The 27,231-nt window shown below is 45.8% G+C and overlaps 1 protein-coding gene across 1 annotated transcript in view; it reads right to left on the reverse strand.

The window, feature by feature from the left end:
• The window catches only part of KLF9 (Kruppel like factor 9), a 31,715-nt gene extending 22,630 nt beyond the window's left edge, over nt 1-9,085 (reverse strand). The window contains exon 1 of the mRNA XM_007938431.2: nt 8,578-9,085. Within this exon, the coding sequence (XP_007936622.1) occupies nt 8,578-9,085 (508 nt within the window). The remainder of the gene's footprint in view (nt 1-8,577) is intronic.
• Nucleotides 9,086-27,231: the final 18,146 nt, after the last annotated feature.

Here is a 27,231-nt window from a genome sequence, read left to right on the forward strand (position 1 = left end):
GAAATGCATTCTCTATGAATAATAACGTTAGTCCTAGTATTTGCTGAGGGAAATGCTTGAGGCCAGGATAAAACAAATGCTTTCTCTTGCCTTAATGCACCAAAAAGCATTAAAAGTTTAAGGAGAGTTCTATGAAGGGAAGAGAAGAAAACCTCACAGGAGCTCTGCTGTGAGCTTTCGCAGTGTTACCTCTCCATAATAAAGGCACAAAGGCCACAAAAGCTGACTCTACTTCTGTCACTTGGTTAATTCCAAGCAGCTCTTTAGTCCAAGGCAAATGCTCGGCTGCTAACCTAAAGTTTAGAGGTTCAAGTGCACTCAAAGGCACCTCAGAAGAAAGGGCTGGAGATCACCTTCTGAAAGATCAGGGCCCCTGAAAACCCGATCACAGTTCTGCTCGGACGCAAATGGTGTTTGTGAGTCAAAAGCGAAGAGCCAGGAGTCAATGAAGTCCTCAGGAGACTATGGGGAAAAGAATTCTAACAGAAAGAACTCAAAATGGAGGAAGACCTTATGAACATGCTAAGCCTGAAGCCACTTTACTTCATCTTTCCAACTACCCTTCAGAGGACCCACTACCCTCCCAATGCTCTGGGGAAAATGAGGTTCTGCGAGAATACATAATCTGCCCAAAGTCGCACGCTAGCCATGGGAAAGAGCGCCAGCTTCGGAACCGTGGTGGTGTGCTTTCAAATCTTCTGAGTCCCCAAAAAGGCTTCCGTGGTACAATCTCCATCGAGCTGAGGGTGGACACGCACTTTTTTTTACAGACAAAATGATAGATGGGCGACCTCTCAAGGTCACTCCAACCTCCAAATTCTTTTCTTTTGATACTAACAACCACTGCCACCAAGTGCTCCCAGTTAGGCCTAGGCGAGTGACTTTCCAACCAAAAGTGGGGCAGAGCCAGAGGCAGGAGTGTTCAAAGACCACAGCAGAGGACCCCATTTCTTTCCCTTTTTAACCATCTGTGTTTTTTCTCTTCCTTTTGCCCCTCCTTATTGCGTGTGTTGCATAGAAACAGAAAGTGCCTTTGTACCAATTACTAGGTGCTAATTTACGCTCTTCACTGGGCACTGGGCTTGCGGAGAAACACTAGGAAAAGGTGGGAGGGTCGGCTGTGGGGGAGGATTTCTAGCAGCGAGGGCTGGAAGGCTGCAAGCTTTTTCTCCAAGGCAAGGGGGGAAAAAACCCACTGATGTGGAAGTCAAGACTAGTAAACATGACAAAGCTGATTTTTTTTTTTTTTTTTTTTAAATCAAGAATGCCAACGATAGTAAGGCATTCAGAAATCAAACTGACGGGGCAGAAAGCAGGCTCCAGCCAAGGCACCTCAGACTGTTTTAGGGGCTCCCGAAAGGGTGCACACTGGAAAGTACTCCGCCCACTTTTCTGCTCAATGAACTTTAATCAAAGAAGACCATTGCCAGCCACTTTCCCAATATGTCATATGATGTTTCTTCCTGAGAAGTTCAATCTGGGAATTTCCCACAGACGTCACAGAATGACTAGTTCTTGGGATAAGCATAAACAACTGAGACAGGAATGTAAATCTGACCTTTATGTTCCAAGCCTAAGAATTCAGTTACCTCAGGTTACATCTCCGTGCTTAAAGATAACAGAGTCTTAAAATCAAAACAGCACCGTAAGTACTGTGGCATCTCCCCTCCTCTGCCCCCTCCTGCAGCCCTTCCCTCTCTCTTCTCAACACCTACAAGAGAAAATTGAAGGAAAATGTGTTTTCATTCTGCACTTTGACTCCACTTTTATTTTCTATTGTGGAACGGAATGCTTCCAGGGGCCCGAGTTTCTCTAAGGCAAACCCACTCCATCTTTGCTAGGGCAGACGGATGGATGGAAGATGATGCAAAGCCAGGGGGCAGTGGGAGAAGAACAGCAGCTGGTCCTTCATGTACTGGAGCCTCTAAGCCCATGGGATTTCGGCAGGGAGCTGGGGCTGGAACAATGGCCTGGGCCATCTCTCCATGGGCTTGTGGGAGGAGTTTTAGCCTCTTGTCTGAAAGCCAGATTCAAACCCTATGAACAATCCTTGCAGCCTTTAGAACACCATCTGCAGCCCTTTACTGTCTTTTCCAATGTAAATTGTTATTATTTTTTCTAACAGGATACATTAGACTCTTTCTGGACAGTGTCGTTGGGGTTGTTGTGTGTTGTTATTTGTCGTCTAGTGGAGTAGAATCTGATTCATGGCAACTCCATGTGTTCAGAGTAGAACTGCTCCACGAGGTTGTCAAGGCTGTGACTTCTTGGAAGCAGATAGCCAGGCCTATCTTTCAAGGCATCCTCTGATAGGTTCCAACTGCCAACTTTTGGGCTACCTCCCCCAAGGAGGTAAAAATCGGTTGTTGGTGGATGAAAACCAATTGTAGCTACTACAGTGGTCTGTGGACTTGAGTGCAAACAGTTAATGCAATCGCTGTTAATGGAAAGGTTGGTGGTTCAAATCCACCCAGAGGCTCCTTGGAAGAAAGGCCTGGCAAGCTACTTATGAGAAATAGATCAGCCCTTGGAAACCCATGATGCAGTTCTACTCTGGCACACATAAGTGGGAATCATCTCTACGGCAACTGGTTTATTTGTTTTTCAAAAGGGCACAGTATATAAACAGTTATACAGGAAATCTATGCTATTAAAATGTCATGGGGGAGGGGGAGAGCATTTATGATTACAAAAAAAAAAAAATCTAAAATGTCTCCTTACCCAGGAAACACCAAACCAGCTGCCTTTCAGTTGATTCTGACTCATGACGACCCAATGGGTATCAGAGTAGAACTGTGCTCCATACGGTTTTCAAAGCTATGCCCTTAAAGAAGCTAACTGCCAGGACTTTCTTCCAAGATGCCTCTGGGTAGGTTCAACCACCAACCTTTTGGTTAGTAGTTGAGTACTTAATCATTTGCGCCACCCAGGGACTCCTAATGTCTCCTTGTTGTTGTTATGTGCCATTGAGTCGGACCCGACTCATAGTGACCCCTCCTTGGGTTTCTGAGGCAGTATCACTACGAAAGTAGATTGCCCCATCTTCCTTCCAAGGAATGGCTGGTGGGTTTGAACTGCCAAACTTCTGGTGAGCAGTCAAATGCCTTAGGCTCTATGCCACCAGGGCTCCTTAATGTCTCCTTAGAAGAGAGAGAATGAAAAAAGTGTTGAGAAACTATTACCTGTGCAAGCACCCTCAGCTTGTAAATAATCTCAGGTGGAGCATGTCAGGTTATGAAATACCATTCCACATCCCTCTGGAAAGAAGAATGGGGTAGAGAGAATGTCCCATGGGCATAAAGATCAAGACACTGGGCCTCTCTTCCACCCGTGAAGAGAAGAAAACTGGGCAGGGGCTAATGAATGGGCTGCCCAGAGGCCCTCTCTGAGCCAAGTCTGGGGTCTTGGGTAAAAGCAAGACCTTGCTCTGTCCCCAATACCCTGCCTCCCTGCTAATGGAGGTGGGTCCCTTTTCACAACTTTGATGGCACTGACTCTCCTTAACCAACAGTGGAGTCTCTGGCAGTGCAATGGTTAGCATGCTTGGCTACTAACGTTGGCAGTTAGAGTCCACCCAGAGGCACCTTAAAAGAAAGGCCTAACAAACAACTGCCGAAAGATCACAGCCATTGAAACCCTAGGGCAGAGTTCCACCCTGACACACACATGGTCACCTGAGTCTGAAGAGACTCAACAACAACTGGCTTGGGGTTTTTGTTTTGTTTTTATTGTTGTTTTTTATCCAAAGAGTAGACTCCAAAGATTTTCTGCAGTAATGAAGAGAGGGAAGGAGTAAAGGATGACGAGTGTAAAAGGCATAGAGCAGGGCTAGCAACTATGTAAGCACAGTTTTAAACCTTTCTCTAGTCTTGGGGAAGGAACATCCTTCCTGAGTTACAGCTGGCCTGTGATGGACATTCTTAGAGAGGCTGAAAGATCTGTTTCCTGTATTGTAGGACAACACCCACCACGGAGGCTATCCCGGTCCCTTCCGCCAGGTACGCTAAGTATCCCAGGGATGCTTAAACAGGATAAGGAAAATCAGAAGCAGACACTCCTGGGAAGTGTTTGCAGCTCCTGTCTCTCCTGGTTTGTATGAACTTCCTTCTGTCCTACTATAAAAGTGTTGCAATTTAAAATTTTCATGTGGAACTGGGGTGTAATAGTTGGAATTTAGAGTGTTCTGATTTTCAGAATCCATTAATCAGTGTCATCAAGCTTGATGACATGCATGAGGAATGTTGACTTAAGCCCCTCCAAAAAGAGAGCAAAACTGCAACTGGTATGGAAGTTAGGCCTAAGGTTTCTCTCATTCAGATATCAACCTAGCATGCCCGTTCTGGAGACTTCTGATGTGGAATTAGGGTGTAGATAGATATGTATCCTTCAGCAAAGGACACCGACACACACACACATATACATGCTATGCATACACTCTCTATGCAGGGTATCTGCAAAGTCAAGAAACACAGGATAAACTTAGTCTCAGATAAATTTTCAAATGACATGCTCAGTGTTCACAGGTGAAGTACCCTAAATTTAAACAATGGGTCTAATCGTTACTCTAAGAAAGTATAAAAACACGCTATCAACCAGTAGCCATGAAGTCAGTTCTGACTCACACAAACCCATGTGTGCCAGAGTAGAACTGTGCTCCATAGCATTTTTAAGGCTGTAACTTTTCAGAAGCAGACTTGCCAGGCCCTTCTTCCCAGGAGCCTAGGTGGGTTAATAGTCAAGCACATTTAGTGAGTATCCAAAAAGTGTGAAAACAGGGAAGAGTTTCTTTGGAGTCATTTTTTTTTTTCTTTCAGAAGAACAATTGGACCCACTGCTTAAAATTTTGGCGTAGTGCCTAAGGCATTTGACTGCTAACCAGAAGGCTGGCAGTTCAAACCCACCAGCCACTCCTTGGAAGAAAGGTTGGGCAATATACTTCCGTAGTGATACCGCCTCGGAAACCCAAGGAGGAGTCCCTATGAGTCGGATCCAACTCCATGACAGTGCGCTTGGTGTTTTTTTGGGTTTTTTTCACCTGAAAAGATGTCTGGAGGTTGAAGAAACACAAACTGAACATACTATTTGAAAATGTAAAATCACATACTGCTTAAATGTAAGTTTATCCTATGTTTCTTGATTTTGAATAGTACCCAGCATTTCTTAAGGGCCTATTGTAAGTGGAATCCTATTAGGTGCTCTATATGTGTTAACTTATCTTTGCAAATGAACCTACTGAGCTTAGTGATCAAAAAAACCAAAACCAAACTCACTGCCAACTAGTTGGATCCAACTCATAGTGACCCCTCCTTGAGTTTCTGAGGGGGTATCTCTAGTAAGTAAATTGCCCAGTCTTCCTTCCAAGGCGTGGGTGGTGGGTTTGAACCACCAGCCTTCTGGTTAGCAGTCAACTGCTTTAGGCACTACGCCACCAGAGCTCAGTGACAGTAGTCCTATTTTGTGGGTTAGGAAACCAGGCTCAAACGGAGACTGCAAACCTAAGGCTAACAGAAGCTATGTAAATATGGGGGGGAAAAGTGGGGGGGAGGCATGGTACTGCTCTAAATAAAGAATGCTCAGTTCAAGCCAGGGAGCTCTGGTAGCATAGTGGCTAAGACACTTGCCTGCAAACCAGACGGCTGGCGGTTCAAACCCACCAGCCACTCCTTGGAAGGAAGGTTGGGCAATCCTACTTCCGTAGTGATACTGCCTCGGAAACCCAAGGAGGGGTCGCTATGAGTCAGGGCCAACTCGATGGCACATAACAACAACAACAGTTCAAGCCAATTGTTGCTAAGCAGGAATTCTGGCCTAGAGTTGCCAGATATTTCTTTTCCAGAGAAGTCAAAAATCTGGATTTGTGCCAAAATGCTTGTGAGATGTTGGTAGCTGAGCGGTGCCCTGGTTGTACATTGGTTAAGCGCTCGGCTGCTAACCAAAAGGTCAGCAGTTTGAAGCCATCAGCCACTCACTCCAAGGGAGAAAGATGTGGCAGTTTGCTTCCATAGAGATTACAGCCTTGGAAACCCTCTGGGGTAGTTCTACTCTGTTCTATGAGGTCCCTATGAGTTGGCATCGACTCATGGGCAACTTTCTTGGGGGGTTGGGCTGTAACTAATCACATTTTTATAAACCCTGTGTTGGCTGAGCCAAACAAATTTACAAAGCAAATTCAGCAGCAGGCCTCTAGTTGGTAAATTCTGAATTAACGTAACTTGCTTGAGGTCTCACAACTAGAAAACAGTGGGACAAATCAGAATTCAGCTCAGTCTGCCTCAGAGTATCTTTTTCCTAAGGACACTATAGAAGTAGCTGCACTGAATTAAATGAAATCTTGTTTAAATGAGTCAACTCCTAAAGCCAGTAGTTCTATGTAAGTGGCAGCTGTGAGAGACTGTACTAGGAAGTGAGGAAGTAGCAGGAGAGATTCCTGTAGGGCAGCACTGAGCAAGGAGGTGGGGCTAGGATGTCTTAGAATTGTCGCAGAATGCAGACATTACAAATGCTCTTTCTGGGTACCTTCTGGATTTAATACCAGCAATTACAATCAGGAAGCTCCTAACCCTATCCAAAAAAGAATTGAAACGCCACCTGAAATTTCCAAGTACCTGAGACCTCCCACAAGTCTCTTATTTACAGTATCCTTAAAACATGTCTCCGAGAACAGGAGGGCCACTAGGAATTGGAATCCACTGGGCAGCAATGGGTTGGGCTGGCTTTTATAGCAGGAGCTTTTGACAACGTTTAGAGACCAAAGTTTTTATTCCATCACAGGAGTAGGATTACAGAGCCCCCAAGCATAAATAAGACACCTGCAATCACCATATCATGAAGTTTCAAAAGACTGACTAGCATTTAAAATGGGATTAACATTTCCTTTCAGATTCTACTCTTGACTGTGTAAAAGGTTCTCCCCAAACAGCTGAGCTGACTTGCCTTATGGAGAATTAAAGAGCAGCACGCATGCATGCACACCCAAGCAGCCATTTCTGTAAATGCCTGAGCAACTCACTCAACTGAATGGCCCAGAATTCTGGTATACTTTTCCTGAGCCAGACTGGGGAGGCTCACACGGAGGCACTGCAGGCCTCCCCTATCGCACGTACTGGGCAGCTCCCTGAAGGAGAAAGTGCCTTTGCTCAAGGTGGCAGTGGGTGTCCATGTGAACAAATGAACTCTCAGAACATGGCTGACACCGCAGGCCCGCCCAACAGCTGTTGGTGAGTAACACCCTTGGTTTAATACACCCCCCACTTCAACCCCAGAGCCACATGAAAGGTCAGATCCTCCAATTCAGGCACAAGTCTTTCGACATCCTTACAGAGACAGACTTTAAAATATGCTGTTTTATGGCAACCAAGACAACAACCCAAACAGAACCTGATTTTCCGTGAACAGAGGAAATTCAGTTGCATTCCTGCACCAGCAACCACTTCCACAAGAACCACCTTCCCAAAGAAATAAAACTGATGAGGTGCAGGTATGCAGCCTTTCTCTGAAAAAGCAAAACAAAAAACCAGCCAAGAGCCTTTTCTTAAAAGTATCAAACGATTATACCACAAAATATCCAGACTTTTCCAAGTAACTCCAACAACCACCTCTTAAACACAGTGTCAAAGGGCGAAGAGAAAAGGAGTTGTCCAAATCTTATCAGAATAGCAGTTGTAAAAGAACCTTTCTAAAGACAGGGAAATGGTATGTCCACATATGACCACTTTCTTCCCACTTTCTGCTGCTATGTTAAACAGAACCGACTAACGTCCCTGAAAGTCTCCAAAGCCCATTTTCTACTGCAGATGTCTTCCTCGCCACACTCATTTGTCCAGCCCTGCCTTTAGCTGTCCCTGGGAACGCCAGTCCATGCCGCATCCAGACTGTCTGTCCGTCCTCACATTTACAGAGCCTTGACCTCCGTCAAGGACCACACCTCCGCGACGCTAACTGCTCTATTCAGAGACCGAGGGGGCGACCTCTCTTTAGCTCATTAAAAAGGCTAAATAGTTGTGAAGTTAGCTCACTAAGCATTACTAGATCAAACTCTTGTGCTGCCTGAAGCGGTGTTATTTAAAACATCTCTGGGGACTCTTGGCCAAATTTAAAACCACCTTGGTAAGCCCTGGAAAGTAGCAAGCATATACCTAAATGAGTACTTAGTCATTCCTAAAAGGCCCTATATAAAGTGTGCCGCTTTCCCCCAGGTTTCGGACACTTGGCTGCAATCCCACGAGGGAATAAAATAAAATAGACGCCATCTGACTGCCCCGCTGCAAACGTCTTCCCAGGTGGGGTGGCCCCACAGACGCGGGGTGCGGGAGTCCTGGGGGCGGGGCAGGGGAGGGGCGGCACCCTCCCAGCGAAGCCACGCACGGGGGCTGGCAGTCAGCTCTCACTCTGCCCGCCAGTTTAATGCTCTCTCCATTGCTTCTAGAATCTGGGTATAATTAAGGAGCCAGTGAGCGTCCTGTCTCAACACGGTTAAATTATTTAAAGAGTTAAAATCTCTTGCACCCTTTAGGCCGAGTGTAGTGCCCGGCCAGAGGTTAACCCCAGACCTCAGTGGGAAAGGGAGACGCTGCTAACCTGTATGCACTCTGTAATGGGCTTTGAGATGGGAGGATTTTCCATAGACTTTCCCACAGCCACTGTAGGGGCACTTGTGCCTCTTTTCGGAGGCGTGTTTCCCCTTCGCAGCCATTCCAGGGTGGAGGAGGGAGAGCGGGCTGGGCGCGCGGCCAGGATCCTGTCTCTCCTCCGGGCTGTGGGAAGGACTCGACCCAGATTCGGTGGTCACGTCGCTGTCGGATCCCATATCCTCATCGGGACTCTCCAGACTGTCGCTGCACACCGAAGGGGTCTGGATGGGTCGGTACTTGTTCAGGTCCAACAAGCTCTTGGCGATGGTGACCAGCGTGCAGTAATCCTTCCAGGTGTCCCCTGGGTCACCACCGTGCTCCTTGGTCACCTCGCGTTCAGGTAGTCGCAGCCGCTCGGCGTCCGGAGCGCCCCCATGCTCCGGCACCGCAGCGCGGTTCGAAATGGAAACCAGACACTGAGCAGCCACGAAGTCCATGTAGGCGGCCGCGGACATGGTGCGGGCGACGGCAGCCCAGGCGGCACGACCAAACTTCGCTGTGGCTGCGGAGGTTCGGCTCGCCCTGCCCTCGCCTCGGACGACAAGCGCTGCGCGCCGCGGCGGCCAAGGGGGCGGGGGCGCGGGGCGCTTCCGACTCACAGGAGCGCCGAGGCGACCTCAGCCCCTCATCTTTACGTAACCGGCAGCGCCTCCGCACGCAGCATCCACGGCCCTGGGCTCCGCCGCCCTGCGGGCTCTCGCGGCAGCCCCTGCCCTGCGCCAGGCGCGATCCCCCGACGGGCGCGCCGGCCCCTCCGAGCCGGCTCCCTTGGAAAGATGCCACACGTGGCAGTCGCAAGTTTATTCGACTGAAAACGCCCCCGAGGCGTTGGGAGAGGAAACTGCAAGAGGGGCACACGCCCTCGGCCGCCTCTCCGTCGATCCAAAGCCCCAGTACATTCACTCAACCACCCAGACGCGGGTGGGAAGGGCTGGATCAAGCACCAGCTCTAAGAGACACTTTTCCCCTAGTCCACTGACGGTTTTTGAGCCCCGGTATCTGCCGGTCCGCACCGTTCCGGCATTCTCTTGCTCAGTAACAGTTTCGCAGAATCCCATCACGTCACAATGCAAACCCCCTCCAATTGGCCAGTGGGGAGGGTGATTCAACTCTGTTTACTTTCTCCCCCTGCCAGTCAGAAAGGCCTTTCGGTGGAGAGGTGCGTCTAGAACTGAGGCACGCGGCCAATCCGACTGTTCCGTTTCGATGCCTCGTGCTACCCCTACAGCCTAGAACGCCAACTTTTAAAAGGGTAATAGCCGGAAGGCTGGCGAGAAGAAGCCGCTCATCTCCGAGAGTGCATCTCTCTGCGGGTGTCCGTCCAGGCCTCCAGACTCACACTCCAGCTTGCAGAGCTTTGGGACGCAACTCCCTTAGTCAGATGCACTCGTTCCTTTGACAAAAGAGAACTTCAGCTTCGGTTTTCCAGCTCTCAAACAGTTAAATGACTTCCTGCAAACGCTACAGTCCCAGCAACCAGCCCTCCAATCAAAAGTAAGTTGGTTGATGTCACTGACATTGGCTCAGCCAATCAGAACGGCGTTCCAAAAGCAAGCGCTCAACACTTGTAAACGCGAAGAGCTATAGTGAAACTGGACAATTCCTTGTATTTTGTGTTGCTGGTAGTAAAAGTGAGATGGGTATGGGAGGGCAGAGGTGATGAATAAATGTGGTGTAAATCTATAATGAACAACAAAACAAAAACAAACCCTAAACATGCCAGGCCAAGTTGTGCAAAAACAAATACAAGTGAGACAGTATCAATTCTTTCTTAAGTTTGTAGATGCAGCATACTTTTGGGCAGATTCTTTTTCCCCCTAAATTCTTCCATCCAATACATTACCTATGACCAGTTCATCTTAAAAATGCAGAGCTGATTAAAAAGGAAAAAAAAAAAAAAGTTCTGTTTTAAACATCATCTTCCTATCAACTATTCTTACATTGAAATACTCCATCTTTGCTTTTGTGATACTTCTTAATCCCTCTATGTTCCTGGTGTAATTTATTTTATTTTCGTTTTGAAGCAATTGTAACCCACCTTCAAATAAGTGGAGACACTAGCCCCTTTGTGTAACTTTTTAAAATCACTCATTCTCAGTTCATTTTCTTCCCCCAGACCCCTGCATAGTTACTAGGCAGTATTTCTCTTCTCTCACTTTACAGATATGGAATGGAGGTACACAGAAGTGACTTTTTCACCTGAGTAAGTAGGTAATAACATAAATTAATTGAGACAAGTCTCTTTATTCCTAGGTGTATGTGCTTTACAACTGAGCTCTGTGATTTTGTGAAGCAGTATCTGTGCTTAACAGATGCTTATGAGCTAGAACCATCTAGAGATCCTTAGCCTTGAATATTGTTGCATTAATTGATCAATAATGACTATGAGTCTTGGGGTCTGATTAACTCAGTTTGCCTTTCCCTCTGAATGAATTTTAATAGCTGATTAAAGAATCTAGGGCTAGAATCTTTTGCAGGAGGCATAGTGACATCACAATTGATTAAAAATGCATTTACTTTCCTGAGTGTGAGAGGTACCTGCCTCTATACCTGTAGATCCAATGAGATCCACCCATGGCGTCACTGGCTGTAAACTTCTGTGTCCTGAGATTTGGTTAAGTTATACAAGGTTCCTGCTTTTTAAGAGAAGAGCTCCAAATTAACCCTCTCAGTCTGGAGGCCAAGATAGTTTGACTTTGTTTTTAAAGCAGCACAGGGAAGATATTACAGTAAGTGATTGCATGGAGGAGAGAAAGTGTAGAAAGGCGTTGCTGGTGAACGATTATCATCATTACCATCATCATCATCACTGCCAACTTTTATGGCGGCACACTCGGGGCCAGGCCCTGTGCCAAGAACCCTGCGTAATGTCCTGCATGAATGAAGTCTCCCAACGGCCCTGTGAAGTAGGTACATCATAGTATGTAAAAGCTAAGATATCTTTGGGTTGTGGCTTCCAACCACCTTAATTTTAAAAGGAATCCCTTAGTGGTACGAATGATTTACGTGCTTGGCTGTCAACCAAAAAGTGGGATGCCTGGGTGCTCAGAAGAAACCCCGGGGATCTACTTCTGAAAAAGCAGCGACTGAAAAGTCCATGGAGCACAATTCTACTCTGACATATGTGGGGTCGCCGTCAGTCAGAATCAACTGAATAGCAATGAATTTAAATTTTTAAAGAATCCACCAAAGCCCAGGAGAGTCTGCCTACATAATGATTTTTCTGGGACAAAGTCTATCCCCCAGGATACATGCTCACTTGGAACACTGCACTTTTGCTCTCCTCTTTAAGGCCCAGCAGAAATAACAGTGGGACCAGCCAACACTAGTGAGATCTCTCCCAGATCCTTATGGTCATGGCCAGTATGGCCTCTCAGACTTGCATTTTCACTGGTATTTTATCACTGAAGCAGACTCCATGAGCCTAGCACCTTCAGAGAGGCCCAGAGTTAACACTGGGGTTATTCCAGAGAAGGAAGGTCTGTGTCTTCCCCTGAAGATTGTAACCCAGGAACCCAAATAAATCAATCACCTTTGGTTTTTCTAAAATAGAAACTTTTCCCTCTCTTCTTGCCCTCTTCTCTTTAATTTTGCTTAGGCTGGTCATGAAACTTGAACTCATGACATTCAGAGTAATAAACCTTAGATTTCATCCACCTGAATTTCTCTTACCATTTGCAAACAAGCACTCCCTGACTTGAATTACAATGTATTTCTAAACCCAGAGAATCTAGAGTTATAGACTGTTCTCTTCTTTTTCCCTTTTTCCATTCATTCATCTTCCAGATACTTATGTTCTTGGCAATGAACTAGATTATAGAATAATCTGTATTATTATATAGAATATAGAAATGACTAGTCTATTCTCATGGGACTAATATATTAAAAACAAATATATGTGTGTGTGTGTATATATATATATATATATATATATATATATATAACAAGTAATAATTTCTATATCAGGGTTTGTCTTGTATTTTCAAGAACAGGATTTCCTTGCTCTGTTGGAATGTGCATTATAATAGTTTTATGATTAAAACCAGCTTATGCTGTTTTGCCAGCATGTGGTTGTCTCAATTAAAATTCTGGCAAAATAAACTAGCCCAAATTAATATGAATCATTACTAATTAAAAGGAATAATTTACTAGTAAAGTATATATTATATCAGCTAAATATAAGAGCTCTGTTTTCCTCCAAGTTAGTCATTGTAAATACACACTTCAGATCCACACAAACCAACTGGGAGGAGCGTGAAAATTCAAAGATTATAACTGTGCTTCTAGTTTATAAGTGTGCATTTCCCTATCTAAGTTCTGCCATGGCTTTATTATCCAAGTTCTCGAAACAATGGCTAAATGGGCCTGGACCCAGAATATAGAAGTCTTGTTTTCTGTGCATCCTGATATAATTATTACCATTATAACCTCTATTAAAAGGTGAATATGGTAGTGGCTACCATGAGCTTTCTTTCTGGAGCTCTAGGCCAGTGTGGCAAAAGGGTGCTGGCCTCCTGGGCCTGAGATGAGCTGCATGACCTTAGGCAACTCCTGGGCTATTTCCTTCACTATGAATTGATGGGATTAGATTCAATAGTCCCTCCAAACTCTTAATACTCTGTTGTCAGGTGCTGTCCAGCAGACTGACTCATCGGAACTTTATGTGTAACTGAACAAAACATTGCAGGGTTTTGCACCTCCTCACAATCGTGGCTGTGTTTGAGTCGACTGTTGCAGCCATTGTGTCAATTCCTCTCTTAAGGATCCTCCCTCTTTTCCACTGATCCATAAATTTATCCTGCATAATGTCCTTTCTCAGTAGATTGGCCTCTCCATCCTTGCTTCTAAAGAGGATTCTGGATGTACTCCTCTAAGACAAATTTGTTCATTCTTCTGGCAGACCATGGTATGTATATTCACTATTCTTTACTAACTCAACTTGATTTCCATTAGTTTTCCTTCAGTCTTCCTTTTTCACTGTCCAATGAGGCCACTGAAAACATCATGGCTAGGATCAGGCACACGTTAGTCATCAAAGTGACATCTTTTTTTTTTTAACACTGAAACTCTTTAACACTTTAAAGAAGTCTTTTGCAGCAGATTTATCCAATGCAATGTATCATTTGATTTCTTGAATCTGCTTCCATGGGTTTTGTTGATCCCAAAAGAATGAAATGTTTGACAACTCTTACACTTACCATACTCTTGTTTGTTGCCCCAGTTGTAACGATTTTATAGGGATTTAAAAAAAAAAAAAAATCCTAGGGGAAAAACTGGGGCAAACCTTGTTGCTGTTGTTATGTGCCATGGAGTGGGACCCGACTCATAGGGACCCCTCCTTGGGTTTCTGAGGAGATATCACTACGGAAGTAGATTGCCCAACCTTCCAAGGAGTGGCTGGTGGGTTTGAACCCACAGTCTTCTGGTTAGCAGTCAAGTGCCTTAGGCACTACACTACTATGGACAAACGTTAGGTTCTTCAAATACCACATCATCTGCTGTGTCTCTATACTGTTTTTTTATGGCAGTGAAACCCCATTGGGTTTCTGAGGCTGTAAATCTTTATGGAAGTTGATTGCTCCACCTTTCTTCTGCAGAGGCTGGTGGGTTTGAACCTGACCTTCCCTAGGCAGACAAATGCCTTATCCACTATGCCACCTGAGCTTCTTATTTAATGGGACAGCAGGCACAAATATAAATTTGCCGCCAAATTTTACAATCCTTTTCAATATCATTCTCTTTTTCTTTCAAGCTGGTTTGTGGGGAGTGGCCTCATCAATGAAGAACATCATCATTTTTCCTAGGCAAGTTTTCCTCATTAGCCTGAAGCTAGGTATTTCCTGGCGAATGCAGCATGGATTTCCGGGTCCCTTTTCGAACCGAAACCGAACTCACTTCCGCGGAGTATATTGCGACTCACAACGACCCCTCCCTTGGGTTTCCCAGGCAGTATCTCTACGGAAGTAATTCAAATTGAGCCCAGGGCTAGGTTTTCCCCAACTCTCCGGGTGGAGCTAATCTCCTGGAACTCAATTTAAAATACAGATTGTGGGATGTATCCCTGCACAAGGCCGTTTAGGTTAAAATCGCACTCTGTAGGTATCGGGTCCTGCCAACTCTGGCTTTTCTCACTCTTTCCTACTGGGAGGCGAGGTTGGCGCTGGGCAGAACTGCCAGCTTCCAGGAGGTAAGGAAGGAGATAGGAACAGATGGCCCGCTGGGGGCGGCGCATCACGTGGCAGACCTCCGTTCTAGGCTGGATCCAGACCCCTCCCTTTCTCGAGCAGGCCCTAGGGTTTCAACGACCCCACCTAGATACACGGGACTTATTTGGGGAACCTGTTCATTTTAAGGGAGTCGGGAGAAGGGGAAGGTGGAGCGTTTAGGTAGGGGACAGGCGGGGCTGAAGGGCTCGGGCTTTCATCAGTGAAGACGCTCCAGGATTAGATTTACAATCAAGTAAAGACCGTCAGGTGAAACGCCCTTGACCCTAAAGACAGCTAACACCCAGGCGCTGGAGAGGAAAAGGAGTCCCAGCAAACGCGAAAACTTGCACGACGGCCTACTTAGCTCCTGCTTTGCTTTGCAGCCTTCCGCAAATCTCCTGCCCTACCCTTTGACGAGCAGAAAGGCCACCAGTTCATGCATATGCAGAAGGATAAGTTTAGCTCGCATCCCCCACCGCTCAGAGAAGCTCCGCGCCGCGCACAGTGAATCACCCGCCCTCGGGGGCGGGCATTAGGCTCCGGCCGCAGACTGGCGGGCTGCGCAGCCACTCGCGGCTCGCGCGCCCCGGCCTGGCATCGCCCTTTTAAAAAGTCTTCCGCAGGCGGCGGCCGCCGCAGCAGCAGCCGAGGAGGCGAGTTCATCTGAGGACAGTCCTAGTTCTCAGAAATCCCTTCCCTGCTGGAACATCAAGCTCCCTTTACTGCAGTTGAACAAACTGCCCTGGATTGGGGGATGAGGAACCCGCCCCAAACTCGTGCAAGAAGCTCCGGGCGCCTGCGCCCACGTGAGCTAACCTTGAAAATTAGCCCCCGCACTCAGGAGGGAGGTGGAGAGCGCGGGAGGGGGTAGAAGTGGGCAGGGGCCGGCAGTCGGCCCAAAGGGGCAGGGGACCCGCGAGTGCGTCCTCCACGTGCGCGCTCCATCCCCCCATGGTCTTTTTTTTTTTCTTCCCCTAAATCTTCCAGGTACGACGGGTGCGTGTATATGTGTGTGAGGGGTGGTTTTGTGTGTGTGTAGGGGAGCAGGCCACCTTCCCCATCCCCCACACCCGCGAGGGAAGAGGAAAACCTGTCCTGCGATCCCCCCTGGAAACACTGCGGAGTAGGGTGTCGAGATGACATCAGCTTCTAAACATAGCCGGCATCGCACCGCACCCCAACTCTGAGCGCCAGGAGAGATCGGGGCGGGGGAGCCGGGTGCTGATGTTCGCGGGTGGGGCGGGCCGGCAGGCCGGCGGGGCTGTGCCGGAGATGACTTTGCAGGAATCAGGCTCCCAGAGTTTGCAGGCAAATCTCTCCCGCAATGGCTGGGCCGCGACATTAGGGAACATTCCTGCCACTCCGCGCTCTCCCACTGCCCCGCCAAAGACACACACACACCCACACACACACACAAACACACACACCCACACAGGCAACCCTTGCATCGAAAGTGCTTTTACTTAGACTATCAACCCATTTCACCCAGCATAGCACCCAGTTGAGTCCGGTCCCGGTGGCGCCCGCGCCTTCCACCCCCACCCCCGTACTGCCTCCAGCTAAGCCCGCGAGGGGGTCGGCGCGGCCCCCTCGGTGACTCAGATGGGCTGTGTTTCCTGTGGTTGTTGTGGAACAGTTTGTCCTTTTTACCCACCCCTCCCCCCGCCCGGTCTCCACCCCCTTGGTAAATATAGCGCTCACGTTTCATCATCTCTTTGTCCAACAAGCGCCAGACACCCCGGCCCGCGGCCCCCGCCTCCTCCCGCCTCCTCCCTGCTCCCGGTTACCTCACGTAACCCTGCGCGGGCAGGCGGCGGCCAGGAGTACGCGCCACGGCCCCCACAGCCGGTACCTGGTCGCTCCCCACCGCAGCTCACACGCACCTCCTTGCTCTACCCTCCCCTGCTTCTCCTAAAGTTGTGCCCCTACTTCTTCGTCCCACTCCCTGTACTCGGTGTCCTGGGGACCGGGTCGAGACCTGTGTGGGTGTTGGCAGGTAGACGCCCCCTCCTCCCAGTCCCGGGCGTCATCCGACGCCCAGGCCACTTCTGAATCTTTCACTTACTCCCTGGTCCCAAGGCAGCCCCCTGTTCCCCTCCCCAGCGTAGGTGACTAGCTTCTGACTGTGTCTGATTCACCGACAGCTGAACCAGCTACTTGTACTTGGGGGTGGGCGATTCGTGAACCATCTATGGGGCCCTCCTCCTCCCCACCGTAGAGGGGAGTGGGCTGGAGGGTCAGGAAAGGCGAAGTGGGTGGGTGACAGCCGAGAAGTGCGTGCTTGCTCTTCCTCCTCTCCCCCCCCCCCCCCCCGCCCCCAAGTTTCATTTCCACACGTACAGCCACCCACCAGGGACCGGAGGCGGCTGGTGTTCTCTGAACGCAGCGAACTGGCTCTCTCTGTGGTCTCCTGTTTACTTCCCTCCTCCTCTCCGCCCTCCCACTGCCCCCCCCCCCACGCGCCTCCGGGCCTGAGCAGCTGGGAAGCATGCAGCAAAACCCTGCAGCCATGAGACTTTCCTGGACCCGAGCTGCGTCCTGGGTTAGCCCTGCCCTGCCTTGCCCTATGTCCTCCTCTTGGAGTGGAGAGAAGGGCTCTTGGGGCGCCCCATTCAGGAATGTGGAAGAGGTGACAGCCTCCCTCCCTTCCTCTCCCCCATTCCTCCTTTCCTACCTCTTCCTTTCTCTCCCCTGGCACCAGATACCATCCTGTGGGGCCCTGCCTATCTGTGTCTTTGGCCAGGGTTCTCGGCCACCCTCATGAGTGGCCACCTGTCCAGGGAGTGGTATCCAGAGAGCTGACTGTTAGTCAGAACTCTGCATCCAGGATGCGTGCAGAGCTGGCTTTTCCTTTTTTTGCCACCACAGGCTGTCCTATTCATGACAGGAGCCCCCAAAGTTCCCTGCTGGCCGAGGTTTTCAGGCAGCCCCCCTGAAACCTGCTTCCAGGGACACACCTACTCCTCATGGAGTCTGGCAAAATTTCCCCTCTAAAAGCTTGCTTTTCCGCAGGGGAAAATTCAGCCTCTTTCCTTAAGTAAGCTGAATGAACAAAGGACTCAAAGGAGGCCAGCAGAGGGTTTGCACTCTGGGTGCTGCCTGTCTGAAGTTCACCCCATTTAAAAACCACCTCTTCACTGCCACCCTCTGCTCCACTGCCATGGTTACCACTCCTTGTCCTTCAGCAGGCGGCACAAATGTTGCACAGAGCTAGAAACGAACAAGGGCATTTTCAATGTTCTTTTAAATATCCAAAACATTGCCCTGGTATTTTGGTAGCAGAGGTGAGGGAAGAAAGCTTCTGACTGTTCCTTGGTTTCCTTTTGACCCCCTAACCCTGAATAAATCCCTTACCCTGGACGCCCTCTCAGCTGCCAAAAGAGAGAAAGAAGCTTATTGAGGAAATAGAGAGTGGAATTCAGAACAAAGCAGGTCCATGGTGCAGGGGAATTATTACCCAAGTAAGACTCTCTCTCCCCTTCCCCCTTGAAGTCCCCAACTGCTCTGAAGTACTTTCCATCAGATGATACTACCTCCTGCTTGTTGCTGTCATCTGCAGTCTCTCCTGTACTTCTCCTCGTTCCCTGACTCACAGTCCCCCGCCTCCACCCTATTGCTGTTAACATTTTGGTGGATTTATCATCCAGTGAGAATTATGACCTATCTGAAACCCTAGTACCTCAACTGCAACCACCTTTTCTTCCACCCTACTGTCTCTCACGTGGGTACCCTAGACCTTTCCACCACCAAGTAACTGCACCATCTCTGAGCTCTCCATTTTAAGCATCCCACTTCCTGACTAACATCTCTTTCTCTTCCAGCTCATTTGATGTAATAACCACAGTTGAACAATTCTTTGACCCTATTTTGATCTCCAATCTATTGTCCCAACCACTTTTTTCTTTGTTCATCATTGCCCTTATGCTCTCAAATCCCTCTTACCTGGCTTAGATCTCACAGTCTATCACTACATCATTTCTGTGCATACACCCTTCACTCCCTTAGCCCTCAGACCACCTGGTAAAAATAACCAGTTCTGCCCAGCTTAACATGTTGGACCAGAACAATAGTGCTAACTGTTGTCACTCCAATGTATGATCGCAAATCTCCAGTGGGCTCACAACCCTGCTCCTGCGGATCTCCCTAGTCACTTTATTTCCCCACACTCTGAAATGACTATATTGCACCTCTCCTCAAACATCCAACACCCCTCCCCTTCCTCACTCAGAGCTAAAAACCTTGCTTCTTATCTCACTGAGAAAATAAAAGCATTTTGATAAGAACTATCTCATCTTCTTGCCACCATATCTTCTGTACATCTGTCTCCCTATCTAGACCTTGCCTTCTTTCCTGTTCATGGGGGTACCATCACTGCTCCTATCTATGGCTAACCCTTCCACTTGACACCAGGAACCTTTCCCTTTTTGCCCACTTTATAGATTAAGTTGTGTCCTCCAAAAAATATGTGTTGGAAATCCTAATCTCTATTCCTGTGGTTAGTGTAATCCCATTTGGGAATGGGTTGTCTTTGTTTTATTAATGGGGCAAATTAGTGTCAGGTGTATCTTAAGTCATTCTCTTCTGAGAGATTCAACAGGCAAATGAGAGAAGCAGAGATGGGGGAATAGAGATGCCAAGTCATAATAAGATTTCCCAGGAGCAGAAGCTCAAAGAAACAAGGACCTTCCTGTAGAGCCAACAGAGAGAATAAGCCTTCCCCTTGAGCTGGCACCCTGAATTTGGATGTCTAGTCTCCTAAACTATGAGAAACCAAATTCTATTTCTTAAAGCCACCCATTTATGGTATTTCTGTTATAGCAGCACGATAACTAAGACACTCAATCTCTGCTTTTGAAATTATTCCCCATCTCTAGCTTTCAATTGTCCTTCTCTTTCAAATCATTTGCTTCAGCACAGAAGTACGACACAAACTGTTAAGTGTTGTATTAGAGCTTAAATTCTAAAGCACTTGGTTTGTGGAAGGCTGTGGTCTACAGTGGGAGCTCCAACTCTATTTTGAGTCTTGACATAAGTTCAGACATCATTTGAGTTCTTTCTGATCTTTAAACCAACATTGTGGCTATGCATAGATAAGTCCCAGAACAAACTTAGGGAAGGGGAGTTTGCCCTGAAGAAGAGTGTGGTTGAAAGTAGATTATGCTCACACAGAGAACTAGGGAACTTGCCCGGGTGTATTCTTATCTAATTTAAATTAAGGCTGGGGTCCTGGTATTGTTTTGTAGCCACTTTGGCTGGATGGTCATGAGTCATGTCTGAACCACCACTTAGCCAGGTGGTCAAGACCCAGAACCAATGCCACATCCCTTGTTAATCTTCAGTTATGTGCTTATCCCAATCATGGTCCATGGTCCTTTCCCTGCTTCTGTAGTCCCACCTGCAACAGTGATGAATCAATCCACCACCAATCATGATTTTGTGATGATTCCCTTTGTTTCCAATTATATATAATTAGCCTCATGGTCATGACTCAGTGGACTCCATTCAGCTTTCCATACTGTGTACATGCTGATGGTTTCCCTCATCCTGGATGATTATCTTTGTTTTGTCTTTGTCCTGTCTTAAGCTTAATAAAAAGGAGCTCTGGTAGCATAGTGCCTAAGGCACTTGCCTGCTAACCAGAAGGCTAGCAGTTCAAACCAACCAGCCACTCCTCGGAAGGAAGGTTGGGCAATCTAATTCCGTAGTGATACTGCCTTGGAAACCCAAGGTGAGGTCGCTATGAGTCTGGTCTGACATGACGGCACATAACAACACAACAATAAGCTTAATAAAAAGGTCTCTATTCAACCTGTTTGAATTTGGGGTCTCTTTCCCCCTAGCACGGTGCTCAACTATTAGCTGAAATGTTGGCTGTTGAACTCACCAAGAGTCACCTCAGAAGACAGGCCTGGCTCTCTGCTTCCAAAGGGGCACAGTCTGAAGAACCCTATGGAACAGTTCTACGCTGCCCATATGCAATCACCATGAGTCAGAATCTACTTGATGACAATGAATAGCGTCAACCTTCCTATCTTCGTGTGTGTCTGTATCCCCTTGGCTCCATATTCCCCTCCAGTATTAGTCCATTTGCCTTTTTCCTTTCCTGGAAACTCATCAAAAAGTTGCCTGTATTAATTTTTTCTACTTTTATACCTCCTAGTCTCTCTTTTTGGGAGCTCTCGTAGCTTCTCGGAAGGAAGGTTGGGCAATCCTACTTCCGTAGTGATACTGTCTCGAAACCCAAGGAGGGGTCGCTATGAGTCGGGACCGACTCGACGGCAAAACAACAACAACAACGTAGCATAGTGCCTAAGGTACTTGACTGCTAAGCAGAAGGCTGGCGGTTCAAACCCACCAGCCACTCCTCGGAAGGAAGGTTGGGCAATCTACTTCCGTAGTGATATCGCCTCGGAAACCCAAGGAGGGGTTGCTATGAGTCGGGGCCGACTCGACAGCATATAACAACAACAACAGTCTCTCTTGTTCTCAAGCCAATCAGATTTTCACCCTATCACTCCACCAAAACTCTTGTCAAGATCACAAATGACCTTCATCCAACTACACTTATTGGGAAGTTATTTCCCTTCATCCAACCTCAGAGCAGAATTGCACCCAGCAAAGAAGACAAAGAGTGGCCAGGGAAGTAAAAGGAAGATAGGAGAATCAGGTGTCCTAGAAGCCAAATGAAGAAAATGTTTCAAGGAGCAGCTCCTGCCTTGACAGCCTTCTTTGGTGTTTCAACACTTCTCTTGGCTGTGTGAATGTTGTGGTATCCCAGGGCTCCGTCTTTGTTCCTCTTTTATATCTCTCTTGGTGTCTTCTTTCAGCCTCAAGGCACCAATATCTTCTCTATGCCAATGACTTCCACATTTTTGTCTCTAGTCCACACCTTACTCCTGAACTCAACACTTGACTATCCAACCACCTGTTCATCATCTTCACTTGGATGTCTAATATACATTTGAAACATAACATATCAAAATTGGGCTGCTGATCATTTCCCCAAAAATGGCTCTCCTCATAGCCAAATGAAGGCATTTCCAAGCTTCTGGTTGCTCAGATGAAAAAAACCATAGGGTTATCCTCTATTCCTTTTTAAGTTGTATATCCTGCATTTAATCCATCAGGAACTCTTGTGTATTAGTTTCTTAGAGCTGCCTTAATAAAGTCCTTGTAGGCCCTTGACCATCCATCCTTCCACCCAGCTATCTGATCTCTCCACTGTACTGAGTTGAATAGTGTCCCCTTAAAATTCATGTCAAACTGGAACCTCAGAACATAATTTTATTTGGAGATAGAGTCTTTGCTGCTATAATTAGTTAAGATGAGGTCATACTGACTTAGGGTGGGCTCCAAATCCAATATGACTGATATCCTTATAAGAAGAGGAAAGAATGCACAGATACACACAGAAGGCAGATGGCCATGTGAAGACAGACAGAAACTGCAGTGATACAGCTGTAAGCTGAAGAGTACCAAGGATTGCTGGAAACCATCAGAAGCTAGGATGAGGCAAGGAAGGATTCTTCCCTAGAGCTTTCAGAGAGAACGTAGCCCTGCTGACATCTTGATTTTGGCCTTCTGGCTTCCAGAACTGTGAGAAAATAAATATCTGTGGTTTTAAGCCACCCAGTTTGTGGTCCTTTGTTATGGAAGCCCTAGGAAACCATAGCTACTATGCCTATTCCTCACTCCACTAGCCACCTTGCTCATATAGGAACTTGCCACCCACACTCCTGCCTTACAGTCCTTGCAATATCTATTCCCTCTGACCAGAACCCTCTTCTCTAAGAGGTATGTGTGGCTTACTCCCTCACCTTCTCCAAGTCTTTGTTTAAATATCCCCTTCTAAGAAAAATATGCTCTGGCTATCTTATTTATAACTCTCATAGTACCCCTATTCCCCCTGAACCTATTCTAGTTTTCATAGCACTTACCATCTTCTAGGATATGATGTAGTTTACTTATGTATTATGTTTGTTGTTTATTTTCTGTCTCCCACTGCTAGCACACAAGCTGTTTTGTTCACAAATGTGTTCTCAGTGCCTAGAACAGTGCCTGACAGATAATAAACTACCAGCTATAATTTTTAAACCCTTATTATGTGCCAGGAAATTCAGAATACACTTTATGTGGTCTTATCACTCCTGGTTTATAGATAAAGAAATGAAGGTACAGAAATAAAAAAATAAAAAAACACTGCCATCAAGTTGATTCTGACTAATAGTGACTCTATAAGATGAGTAGAACTACCCCATAGGGATTCCAAGGCTGTAAATCTTTATGGAAGTAGACTGCCTCATCTTTCTTCTGTGGAGTGGCTGGTGGGTTCAAACTGCCCACCTTTTGGTTTACAGCCCAGTGCTTTAACCACTACATCACCACAGAGAACATGACAAATCCAAGCTTATTCAGTGGCAGAGCTATGATCTGAACTCAGGGCTTTGCATCTAGAACCCATGTCTTTACCACTGCATTATACACTGTAAGGCCAAAAGAGAGCTCTGTCTACAGTGGCTGCAGTCAGTTGCAGAGATGCACGTAGTTTGACATCTTCAGATGTCTTTGGAGTGTGTGTGTGGGAGCTGAGTGGTGGACAGATTAGTTCCCCTACTCCAGACACCAGTGCTGAAGAAGGGGCATGGCTACGGCTTTGGCTTGCACTAGGGTATTTTGGCTAACTTAAGATGTTGAGATAATTGTTTAACAGAGGCAGCATAGTGCAGTAGAAAAAGCTCCTGGAAGAAAAGGCTCCAGGTATACTGTGATCCTAGTATGGAGTTCTTCCTGCCCTTCCACTCTGCTATTTCCAGCATCAACTTCATCCTAGGGCTAAGTTCTCTCACCACTGAAAATGACTTCCAGGAGCAATTGAAGCTCTCTTTCCTTGTTCACATGTATCAGGAAAAAGGACAAGATACCCATGGTTTATATAAATCCTTTCTATCTGTTAGATCGGGCTAATTTAGGTCACATGCCTATCTCTGGATCAATAATAGAAGCCAGTGGAATACTTTGTGAGGACTGAGTTGGAGTTCTAGTGGTTTAACACAAGGGAGCACCATTTTCTTTAGAGGGGTTTGAAAAATGTGACAGGAAATTTTTCTTGTCACAGTGATTAGTGAAGTGACTGGCTTTAGTGAGGTGAGGGTTTTGTGGTATGGAGGGATGCGCAAACTCCTGCAAAGCTCAGAACTTTCCCACGGAATAAGGAACTGTTCTGCTAAAAATGAATAGTACTCTGTTGAGAAGTGCTGAAACTGATTAGAATTTACTCCTGGATTTGAAGGTGGATCTCCTTCTCCTAAGTCATGTGGAGAAGGTATGGAAATTGTGATTTTGTTTCTATCTTAGCTTCCTAGTACTGTTGTTGCTAGGTGTTGTTAAGTTGGTTCCAACTCTTAGCAACCCTATGCATAACAGAACAAAACACTGCCCAGTCCTGCCCCATCCTCACAATCTTACCATGCTTGAGCCCATCATCTCAGCCACTGTGTCAATCCATCTTGTTGAGGGCCTTTCCCCTTTTCACCGACCCTCTACTTTAACCAAAAAATAAACCAAACTCATTGCCATCAAGTTGGATCTGACTCACAGCGACCCCTCCTTGGGTTTCCAAGGCGGTATCACTACGAAAGTAGATTGCCCAATCTTCCTTTTGAGAAGTGGCTGGTGGGTTTGAACCGCCAGCTTTCTGGTTAGCAGTCAAATACCTTAGGCACTATGACACCAGAACTCCCGACCCTCTACTTTACCAAGCATCATATCCTTCTCCAGGAATTGGTCACTTCTGACAACATGACCAAAGTATGATAAACAGTCTGGACATTCTCACTTCTAAGACGTTTTCTGGCTCTGCATCCTCCAAGTACTACTATAACACAAATGCCACAAGTGAATGGCTTTAAGGAACAGAACTTTTTTTTTTCTTTTTTTTTCCTCACAGTTATGGGAGCTAAAAATTCAGATCAGGGTCTCAGGCATGTTAATTCCTTCCATGTAGGTAGTCCTAGGCATTCCTTGTTTCCTTGGCTTGTCGATGATCTTCACTTATCAATTTTCCTCCGTGCCCCCTCCAATGTATGTGTGTCTCTGTGCCTATGCTGCTCAGAATTGATTAGGTTTAGGATCCACCTTATACTAGTAAAACCTCAATGAATTGATTGATTGATTACATCAGACTGCATTATGGAAGTTAATTATATTATATTATATTATATTATAAGATATAAGAAGCTTGGAGGAAAAACGAAAGCCATGTCTTCCTTTGAAGCAGAATGAAAGATGAGTGTCTGGGTGAAAATATGAAGAAATTAGGAGGAAAATGGGAGAAAGGGTCTGGGATTCTCACCTGGTGGCATCAGTTTTCTTTGTAAAGTAGAAGCATGGTTGGCTGTGAGGTGACTGGGACTGTGACAGAGGGCATAAGGAGAGTGGCAAAAGTTTGGAATATCTGTCATCAGTGAGTGGCCTTATTTATGTTTCCTTGTGCTGTGCCTGGCACATGGCAGGTACTGTCTGCCTGAAGAAAGAGTTGACACAATGTGAGTAATAGGCTGTTAAACAGCAATAATGGCTGCCCAGCTGAGACAGGAAACCATGGATTCATGGGGCTTTCGTGATAACTTTTATTTATTTCTTGTTATAAAACGAATACATTTTCATTGTACAAGAGTTAAAAAAAATATAGGTAAACAATAAAAAAATATATACGTGAAAGTCAATCATATCCTACAAAGCCAAGGAAAGTCAGTGGGCAGTTCTGTTCTGTCACACGGGGTTGCTAGGATTTGAAATTGACTTGATGGCACCTAACAACAGCAGTTTTATTATGTAAAAAATAATTTATCTTTTGAGTAAGTACTAAACATTCACATGGCTAAGTTTAAAAAGGATATGTGATGAAAAATCTTCCCAACCTTTTCTTTCAAGTTATCCTGTTACCGCTCCCAGAAGCAAACATATCTATGTGTCTATATCTATCTGTCTGACTGTCTGTCTATCTATATTTGTTTTTTGGTGCATCCTTCCAGAGATATTTTATCTATATCCAAGCAATACATATATTTTCCCCACATTTTACAGAAATAGTTAATGTTTTATAACAGTTTTTTGTGTGTTCCTTGATTAACTTAATAATATATCTTGAAGATCACTACTTATCAATATACAGTTTCCTTATGTTTAAGGGCTGCCATAGAATTTCAATATAAATGTACTTTATTTAACAAGTTCCCAACTGCTCAACAGTTAAGTTACTTTGAATCTTTTGAAATTTCAAACAATACTACAGTGAATAACCTCCTTTCACGTTGGGGCAATACACCTGTAGGATGAAATTCTTGAAAGATATTTGTTGGGTTAAAGAATACAGGCACTTGTAATTCTGATAGATTTTGCCAAACTCCCTTCCATAAAGATTGTACTAGTTAGTACTCCCACTAACAATGTATAAAAGTGTCTGTTTCTCCATATCCTCATCAGTAAGTATGTTAAAATATGCTTGGCATCAGCCAATCTGATAAAAAAATATTTCAGGGTGCTTTTAATTTTCATTCTTTCATGGATAAGTTGAGAATCTTTTCATATATTTGAGAACTTTCAATATTTTTTTTTATCCATATTCTTTGCCCACTTTCCTTTGGACTATCAGCTTCTTCCCTAGAGTTTCTCTACATTAGGAGTATTAGCACTTTATCTGAGATACGAGTCACAAATATTGTCCCCATTTGTCATTTGCTTTTTAATGTTGCTGATGTGTTAGTGCTATACAGACTTTTTGTGTTGTTTTGCTTTTGTATTTGCTAGTCTTTTTCTTGATATATATATTAATAAATTTTATTTCATACTTGGAAAGGTCTTCCACATTCAGGTTATGAAATAATTTTCCCATGGTTTCCTTTAGTGGTTTTATGATTTCATTGACGGTTTTTCTGGTGTAATTTTAAGATTATTTCCCAACTTAGTTTTTTTCCAAATAATACCGTGTTATTCCAATCCCATGTGTTGATTTTATTTTCTGCTTACTTCATCTCTGATTAAAGACAGTTTTTCCTTTTTTCTGAAATTTATGCCTTTTTTGTTTCTTTCTTTCTTTTTTCCTTTCCTCATTGTACAGTTAAAGTCTCTAGCAAAATGTTGAAATGTTGACAAGAATTGAGGAGGAATGGGCATCTTCACCTTGTTCTGGATCTTACCTGAGAGCAAACAGGTAAGTGACCGACAGACCGTGTATTGTTAGATTGTTCTTCACAAGTTTACGCCAAATGAACAGAGTCTATAGTGTATGGAGTTGCCTAGAAAACTAAAGCCATTAAGTATGATATTAGCTGTAGATTTTTTGTAGATGCCATTTATTAGATTGAGAAAGTTCTTTTCTACTCCTAGTTTGTTGA

This window comes from Orycteropus afer, unplaced genomic scaffold (assembly GCF_000298275.1).
Source record: "Orycteropus afer afer isolate SDZICR_OR568_19922 unplaced genomic scaffold, OryAfe1.0 scaffold00005, whole genome shotgun sequence".
In the NCBI taxonomy this organism is placed as follows: Eukaryota; Metazoa; Chordata; class Mammalia; order Tubulidentata; family Orycteropodidae; genus Orycteropus; species Orycteropus afer.